This window comes from Parasteatoda tepidariorum, chromosome 10, assembly GCF_043381705.1.
Source record: "Parasteatoda tepidariorum isolate YZ-2023 chromosome 10, CAS_Ptep_4.0, whole genome shotgun sequence".
Lineage (NCBI taxonomy): Eukaryota > Metazoa > Arthropoda > Arachnida > Araneae > Theridiidae > Parasteatoda > Parasteatoda tepidariorum.
The window spans coordinates 21918200-21928100 of record NC_092213.1 but is presented as its reverse complement, the minus strand read 5'-3'; the positions used below and the strand labels follow the sequence as shown (position 1 = coordinate 21928100).

Sequence of the window (9901 nt, the reverse complement as noted above, 5' to 3'; positions counted from 1 at the left end):
AGACCGTCTCCTGTCAACTCCAACATCATCAAAATTACGAGGTTTCCACCACCTCAAAATGTAAGACAAACAAAAAAATTTCTTGGTGTGTGCTCTTTCTATCGTCATCTCATACCAAATTATTCGGAACTCATCTTCCCTCTAACTCAAGCGACACTGAAGTATTCCAAATTTAAATGGACAGCAGAATGTAATAATGCTTTCCAAAAATTACAACACATTTTTTTCCACTCCATTCGTCATTCTTCCCGACTGGAACAAATCCTTCATCCTCAACACGGATGCATCAAAAGTTGCCATTGCTGGTGTCTTACTTCAAGAAAAAGAAGGTAACCTCCATCCTGTAAGCTTCTTCAGCAAAATGCTTTCCCCTTCAGAAAGATCGTATCCTGCAATCAAACTGGAACTCTTTGCTATCTTTAAATCCATCATTGCTTTCAAGCAATATCTATACAATCGTAAGTTTGTCTTACAAACTGATGCAAAATCCTTAATCCATTACAAAAAAGTCCAATCACCCGCTGACCTAATTACGAGGTGGCTCCTACAAATCAGTGAATATGACTTCACTATCGAACATGTTCCTGGATCAAAGAACGTGCTTCCAGACTACCTGTCCCGCATCCTTAATGGACAAGAAATGAAGACACCTATATCCTTCTCTGAAACCACCGATGATCGTATCCTCCCGTATATAGACACTATCAATGCCTTGGTGACGAACACTCCAAAAAATGAAATCTCCATCTCAACTATCCGTCCAGAACAGATGAATGATCCATCCACACTTGAAGTCATCCAGTTTTTAAAATCCAACTCCCTTAGAGGCTCTCAACAGTTCAAAAACTTCTTTTTACATCCTCAAGACAATGTCCTTATGTTTCTTTCTCATAAAGATGATATGAAAATTGTCCTTCCAGAGTCCTTGAAATCCAAGGCTCTCCAGATTGCTCATTTCAATCATTTTGGATTTGAGAAAACATACCAGTTCCTCACACAAAGATATTTCTGGAAAAATATGTACACCGATTGCAGATTCCATGTCCTGTCCTGCGATAAATGCATTAGACTAAAAAGAATCAAACCAAAGCAAGCTCCTTTCTTAAACCATTGGATTCCCGACCACCCAGGTCAATTCATATCACTGGACATCCTTGGTCCCATTGATGGCCATCATGTGCTCACTGTGCTTGATCACTTCTCTAAATTTTTAGTCTTATATCCTCTCCTCAACATCACCTCAAATCAAATAATTAAGCACATCCTTAATTACATCTCTCTACACGGACGACCAGCCTACATCTTAACTGACCGTGGTAAGCAATTCATCGCAGAAGCCTTCCACTGTTTAAATAATGCTCTCGGCATAAAGTTATCTCATACAACTCCATACCATGCCCAATCAAATGGACAATCTGAAAGAATTAACCTGTCTATTAAATCTACTATTAAAATCCTTAAAGAAAACAATATATCTTTTGAAATTGCTTTACAAATCCATCAGCAAATGTACAATGCAGCAACACATTCTACGACTGGATTCAGTCCCAACCTCCTTCATCTCGGGAGACAAGTTTCCCTCTTTTTCGACACTTTTAACAAAGAAGTCTCACCGAGCCAACTTGACTCTTCTTCCTACATTCAGCAAGTCCTCACACAACTTCAGTCTTCTTACAAACTTACGTATGAAAATTTATTAGCAGCCCAAGATATCCAAAACAAACGACACTTGACAAAATCAAAGCTGCGACAAATCAATGTCGGTGACACTGTCTATTTAAAGGATGACACCTCCTTTAAAACAATGTTCCAAGGACCATTTTCTGTTATCAACAAGATCAACACCCACATCTTCGAAATCCAATGGCTGGATAATGAGTTTTCCCCATCGAAAACTGTACATATAGACCGTCTACATTGTGCTCCTCCAAGACGACATCAACTACTGGACTGTATCTCTCCACCAATGTGCACCTCCCCTAAAACCGTATGTCAATACAATTTACGTAGTAGAAAATAGTAGTGCATACTCCATACTCACTAAAACTCAATAGCTTCCAGTACAGCCGTCCTTTAACTGCCCATTATCAATTATCAGATTCATCATCCTCATCTCATATAATTCCTTTATCCTGTCAACGCTATCATCCTGAATATCCAGTGTAATTATCTCATTATTCTTGACCAACAGTAAAATCTGCTGTTCATCCTAATGTTCAAATCCACAAATCAGTGGACTATCACCCAGAGTACCAGTGATTCATCAGTTAACTCGTAGCACTCCTCCATTGTGTCAACTCTGCTAAATCCACCCTCTTCCGAAAACAAGGATTTCAAATTTCTTACAAGCAACTGCCTTTTTTTTCCCAATTCATCTTTCGGTTCATCTCGATATGCCACTATGGGAAGAACTCTTACTATTGACTAGTTGATGTTATCATGCTGGTCGTGATGGCAAATCCTGCGCAGGTTTTCAACACTGTCTTCAGTCTGATTCTAACCTATTGCTGTCATTTTCGAGTGATAATCTTCCATCCTTGTTCCTTGGGGTTTGTGCATTCCTGCCCACTACTCATAATCTAATTTTTTATCCGTATCCATGTCTTAATCTAATACAGTAGCCACTAATAATTTCTTTATGTCTCATACGAGAAATAGTTCTTACTAAGTCATAACTCCAGGTGTCCCTGATTTATAATCTTAAAAAGGTTGATGAGACTACGGTAGTATAAAATTTTATTCAAATCCGTCCACATGGATGAATTTTAATATCTAATTTCTCCTTTTGATGTCTAAGTAGTTGTGAGCCATCTGGCTTAAACACACCAGTGGTGTTGAGTAGGTCATCATATGTATATATTCATAAATTTTTTTATATTGATATATCCTTTCAACCCAATCATGATACGTATAGTGCAATCTGCACAATCAGGGATGTATATTCAATAATGATACTACTGTTTGCTTGTGTATCCTAATAATTGGTAATTCATCCTCTTCAATTACCAATCAATCATCAAATGTATATTTTCTCTTTACATAAAACTAAGGTGATCACCGAATCACCATCTTACACTATATACTACATATGATTTCAGTATATATGTGGTATAAAAAAAAATTCTATGTATGTCTAATTATACATATTAATTAATCATGTGATGTAATATGTACACGCCTACGAAAATATGATATCGTTTATACATGTCTCTGTCAGGGCAATTGCATGCTCCTGTCTTACACTGTGACTTTATATGGTCAATTGAACCTGTAGATATGTTTAGCAGATCACTATGTCACTCCCTTGTTGTTACTACTTATATTTCGTAACAATTCTTAGTAGTAACTATCACTTCAGACAAAAATGTACCTTGTACAATTGTGAGGATCCCCTATTGTTTTTTTTTCCTCTCAAAAAAAATTTTTTTTTTCCCCATCTCAGTGTCCATAACACTGGTTCCTAATTTTGTCTCTGTGTCTACTTCAAGGACATATACTTATTGAGTTATTTTTTTCTTTCAAATGTATCCCTCTGGCTGTCCAAATGACAGACACCCGTCTGAGCTGATTGTCGCAAAATTTATATAAACATAGCAGACAACCAGCCCCCCAAGATTTATATTAGTCCAGGTCTTTATGGGTGCCTAAAATGTGGCAAATCGTGCTACCTATTGTTGTTGCATTTGTTTAATTTTCCTTATTATGTATTTATGTGTCAAGGATTGTCTCCTTTTCACATGTTTTTTTCTTGACATCTGGTGTTTCTGTGTGCGTGACCATACCCGGGCAACATTCGTTGAGTTACTCACCCAGAGGCACCGATGGTGTACCTTTTCTTGTCGAGCATAATCTGTCCGAAGCTTGTACTTTCAGATGCCACGAGATGATTTGCTGATTCCTTCAGATGACAACTTGTGTCAAATCAAGTGCTTGCCATCATCAGTACTGACTGAGATGTTATCCGGTGTCCAGTAGTACATCACCAGGAACTGTGTGGTGACAACCATAGTACTCAAAGTGTGCTATCTTGTGCTCCGTGATGAGAACTCTAGTCTAGTGGAAACAAATGGTATTTTTTCCCCCCATAGAATACTCCATTGTTGCAACAATTTTTTTTTCAACTTCATTACATTGTATTATCCTCCTAATCAAGTTGTTGTCGTTATGAAATCTTTCTTGTTTACTTGTGGTATAAATTAATGTGTGTATCATTGTCATATATTTTATGTATGAATTACTGTTTTGTATGTCATAGATGTATGTAACACCTGAGTGGAGATGGGTGGGAACCTTCTGCCTTATCCCCTTTCACTTTCTTTGACTTGCTGCTTGATAATTTTTAATAATGTTTTTCAGTCATTTGCCAAGGCTGTTCAAAATTTTGCGACTGGTCACAAAATTTTGTGGGTCAGTTGGGGTGATGTCACAGTGTCGTGTTACGATTTTTTTATGTCAGGAATTTAAATTTAATTTAATCTTTCATAGTTAATAGTATCTGTACTTCTCCTTTTTTTATTTCTCTTCATTTTTTTCTGTGAAGAGAATTGGAAATGTCTCTTTTTTTACTTTTACATTAGCAACGCATTTTTGTGTCTTTCTCCTTTTCACCTTTTGCAATTCAAGGTCGTCTGACCCCACCGTCCTTCAAGGACGACATTCTTTTCCCTCACATTCTAATTTACGTCACCACTTAACTTCTTTTCCCTTCACTTTCACGTAACCTTCAAATTTTGCACGTGGTGATTCTTCCGGTCGGGTTTTCTAGAATTTTTAGCGTGTTCACGCCTTTTTTGTATGTGTGGGAGTACTATTTGCACTGATTGGTGTTGACGTAATCGTGTAGTAATCCCCCATCCAATGACAGTCGTTTTCTCTCCTGCTTGACAACTCGTACTTTCCCGCGCTGAAGGGACGCTGTCATCACTTCTCTTGGGTCATCGCTCGGCAACAGTTAGACAATATTCTTGTCTTGCCAGCGTCATCGCCGGTGCCATCTTGGATAGATGGACTCCTTCCTTTTTACTTGGCCTTTCATGTAAAGGTTTACAGCTTTTTGCCGATGATGGAACTTTCATCCTTTTAAGTCTAAAGACTTCCAATATTCTGAGTTTGAGAAGATATATATATATATATTTTGTTTTGTCTTATCTCTACAAAGATATGTGGTAACAGGATCTCAGATCTGTCTTTAAAAAAAAAAAAATCTTCGAGTATGAACTAAATCGTTTTCCGTTCTCCCTAACCTCCTCTTTCGCAGCGCCTACTGCAAAATTTCTTTAAGAAGTTGGAACTCTATTTTATGTCTCAGTGACGATAAGCCGTAAAAAAAACTATGGATCCTTAGTGAGTGTCGATATCCACGACTCTACGTCGGAAGTAGAAGTGCATCCTTTGTTTCCCCCCCGATCACCCGATGGTGCTTTCTTTGTAAGACGAGATGGAAACTGAATAAAAATCTGTGTTTGAAGATGAAATGCGTCCGAAGACTTCTTTATGTCTTTCTTCTTGTGTCATAGTCACTTGTGTTCTGCAGGCTTCATCCATGAAGGTATCTTGTAAGGGTGAGTAACTCTCTATTTCATTCCTTCTTTTGTTTTGTCTGCCTGGGCTATGTCATGTACACATCATATCTGTGTATTATGTTATTAAGGTTGTCCTCAATCTTATTGATCCAGTGGGCTTCCCATGAACAGTGTTTTTAACAAAAAAAATATCATCGCTTGTCAATAATATGTGTTATCTCTTTTATAAAAGAAATATGATCTGAGTACATGACCAACGGATCTCAAAATTATGTTGGGTGATTGTGGTATAACACTATCGCTTACGTTACTGACCATTCGGCCTTCAGGGATTTCCCCTGGTTAATGCTATTCATGCATTTTGTTAATATCCTTTTTTTATCAGTATATACATAGATATTATCGAATATATGTATATACATGTTTATATACTTCTCTGGATCAATAGTTTTGAGCGAAATGGCATACCCTCCCTTCTTTTACTCATGATGTAATGACATTTACTTTGCCACCCAGTACAGTTAATTAACCTTGCTTCAGGTTTCATTTTATCTCGTAATTTTTCTTATGTACTTACCATTTAATTTCTCCTAAGCCGGTGTCATAACTAAGGTGCACCAATTAAACTACGGTACAAGCCCTTTAAAAAACTTTAAGAAATCTCTCAGATAAAAGAAAACCTCTTTTTAAAAAAGAAAATTGATTTAACGAGGTGACGGTTTTCTAAGTATTTTAATTCTGGCTGCTTTGTCTGTAATTTCATCACTGATAAATGGAGCACGGTGGAAAGTTAGTGCTTGTTCCTGAAGAGCACTTAAGTTCTTTTTTAGATTCGCATTTGTCAGATTCAGACAAGAAAATGCGAGATATTTTGTGCATGAAAAATATATCAGACGTAGAAAAAGCGCAAATATATTTACAAGCTCTGCAAGAGTGCGTAAAATTACCACTGCATCTAAAAATGACAGAAAAGAAATCCAGGTAAAATCTGTAGAAAATCCTAAAATATCAGATGATAGTGACAATATTAGTGAAACTTTACCTGCTACCACCAATGTAGATAGCGAAGAACCTTTACAAATAGATTCAAAGCCAAATAAATTTGTCGATAGTAACTTAACGGAAAGTTCTATCCAGGAGGATCTCTTGGAAAAGAAAATTGAGAAAATTGCCCCTATGCAATATAAGATAACAGCTGTGGATATCTTCAGAAGCTTAAAATCTCATTCTACAATATTGAATTGGACAGAGTCTGGCGAAATTAGCTACAAAGGTAAATTAATCCCCAAAAGTAATATATCATTGTTTATTAATGATTTGTTAAGGAACAGAAAAAAATGCACCTGTGGGACTAAAAGTGTTTCATAAAGCATTGAAAGAACTTAAATTCCCTTCAAAAATTATTAAAAATAAAATTTTTTTTGCATAAAACTAAAAAAAAAAGATAATGTGAAATGGAAAGTGTTGTAATATTTTTAACTGTGTAATATTGCCTTAAGAAAAAATGTCCTGTTGAATGTAGATTTTGGGCAATTGTATTTTGCAGGAATTGATACACCAATAAAGAAAATTGTTTTATTTTATGTACATGATGTGTCTGTTTTAATATTCTTTTCGTCAATTTAAGGATATATGCTTTATTGAAAGTTATATGTGCTTGAGATTATAGTGTCAATGATTTTACAACTTTATTCTGAAAGGTAAGCTTTGTTAAATTTTTGAGATTTGTTTGCATTTTAATTAATATTAAGCTGCCTTATAGATCAATTTTGAAACGATAAATTTAATTCCAATAATTGTCATTATTTTCTTAGAATGATTTTAAGTACATGTTTTAAATATCAAACACAAAACAACAAAGATAGAAGTCATTTTTTATTTTTTTTAAAAATTGGAATTTTACAGAATATTTTTTTTTACAAACAAATACATTAGATAATTATTATTTTTTCTTGAGTTGAGCTCTCGTATAATGAAATCTAAAGAATAACCTTGACATCTTCTAAACACGTAACAAATACGGTAGGGACCACAAACATTTGAAGGTCCCACGCCGATATCCACGGCAACGAGTTGGCTGACACTCTTGCAAAGAAGGGACTAGACCATCCAGTCCCCTCCACCTCAGAGCTTACATACCTTGAACTTTTTGCAAGGCAAAAGGCCCAGAATAAACAAAAGTGGCTGCTTCCACCTATTCACTACTGGTATAAAGCAAAAAGACCAGGACTCTCTCTATCTCTCCCTGGTGACAGGCAAACCAACACCTGCCTATCCCGACTGGCCACTGGACACCTGAAAAGTCTCACATTTTCTGCAAATCAAAAGATCTTTCCTCTTTGCCCTAAATGCCAACAAAACCAGGCATCACCTGAGCACATCTTGATCTGTTTAGGGCTGGACTGGAACGATATTCATTCCTCTCCCATTTTCTCAATGTTAACGGATTAATTGATCTGGTCTGACCCCGTCAGACCAGATGGGAATTAGCAACAACAACATTTGAAGGGACCACAAACATATGCTCTAATTCGTAAATGTAACAAACCCCTTCAAAAAAAAAATGAAAAAGCTTGGGTTCCTGTGTATTTGCAGAGATAGAGTTATTTGCTCAAGCTCTAGATATTCAATTGCACGTTATTGATGCTGAAGGATTTAATAAGGAGATCATGGCTCTCAAGATATATATTTTATAGATTTATACACATAAGACCATTTAGCTTCAATTTCAAACCTGTATTAGATCGTAAAATTTTATCTTTTAGATTGTATACAAAGGAGTAGGTCGAGAAAAGAAGATTTTTATTTGGAAAGTAGGGGAGCATTTTCATGTTATAACATCCATGACTGGATTTCTAGATAAATCTTACTATTGCTCTATCTGTGATTTAGGTTTTAAAAATGCTGCCAAGCACCGCTGAAAAAATAGATGTCATACATGTTTCAGTGACCTTCATTTAGGCAATCTTAGAATTTATTGCCTTGATAAATATGTACTAAGATTTGCAAGTCAGAGGATTGTTTTGAGAGACATAAAGACGTCGGAAAAAAACTCCTTTTATGACCAATTTGGGTTATGTCGTGACTGTTAAAGGAAAACATATCACGTATTTTCGTAAAAATTGCGGGAAAAACTTATTCTGTGGATCATAAATGTTTTATAAAAAAAGAGAGAAAAAAAGTCACCTCATCATAATAAATACATCTTTTTTGATATCGAGACTGACCAGAGTTCCGGGGAACATATAGATAGTTATGCATTATTTTGATGGTAAGGAAGTCGTTTTTAAAGGATGTGACTCCCTCGAGAAGTTCGGAGAGTTTTTGTTTTCGCCTGCCCATAAGAATCACAACGTCATAGCCCGTAACATGCAGGATTGTGATGGAATGTTTTTAAATAATTATCTAGTGAAGCAGTCAATTTAACCCAAAGTCATCATGCACGGCTCAAAGTTTTTATGCGTCAAGATTCAATCTTTGAACATTAGAATTATTGATTATTTGAGTCTCCTTCCTAGGAGTCTTGCAAATTTAACTAAAAGTTTTGGATTGGAAGAAGGAATATTGCTTCACTCTGCTTCAGTTTAATCAATCGCCAATAATTCAAATGCAAGGATAATCGATGATTAACCTGCAAATTTCTCGTCAGAGCTAATTCTTTTCTAAATTTCCCTCTTTGAAAGGCTACTATCTGTATCTATAAAATTAAATGCTTCATTTGTGATGTAATATATATTGCCCAGACCTCTCAACCTCTTCACAAAAGAAATAATTTACATAGAGGTTTAACACACAAACAAACTCTAATAATAATAACAATAGCCTTGAAATTAAACATTTTTCTAAACATTTCAATAGAAGTATTGGATTTCATTAAAAAGCCCTAAAAAACGTCTTGAAGCTGAAAATAAATATATGATCATTAATGAATCTATTTATCCACACGGTCTACACACTGACTTCAATTTTAAATCTTTTAATAATAATGAGTGTATTTATAATCTTTTTAAAAATTACAATAATAATAGTGGGAAAAGAGGTAACAACAAAAATAAAATTAAATATGATAACAGGATCCTGATTCCTCTCCCACGCATGACACAGGAAGTGTCATTCCTTAGAGTGGGGGTGGACTTAGGAGAAGGGAAGGTCATTTTTTGTGAGAAAAAGTTTTTGTTTTAAGATGAGATGGAATGTGGAGACCAGATAGACTGGACGTAATTAAGGAGTAGGGAGTGTTACACATTGTAACACTAATTTTTTAAGGTACAGTCCGCAAAAAAAAAAACGAATCACCCTGAATAACTTTCGTTCTAATGATCGGATTTTCACGAACTAAGTGTCAATCTTAATGGTTCCTGGGGGTGACCTCAAATATG

General features: G+C 35.6%; 1 protein-coding gene across 1 annotated transcript; it reads left to right on the top strand.

Moving 5' to 3' along the window:
- Positions 1–196: 196 nt before the first annotated feature.
- Positions 197–2020, top strand: LOC107437469 (uncharacterized). The gene has a single exon (XM_016049481.2). It carries the CDS (start codon positions 197–199, stop codon positions 2018–2020), a length of 1824 nt encoding a protein of 607 aa, XP_015904967.2.
- Positions 2021–9901: the final 7881 nt, after the last annotated feature.

Excerpts from the sequence above, each read along its gene's own strand:
- LOC107437469 (XM_016049481.2), top strand. The coding sequence starts at position 197 with ATGCTTTCCAAAAATTACAACACATTTTTTTCCACTCCATTCGTCATT.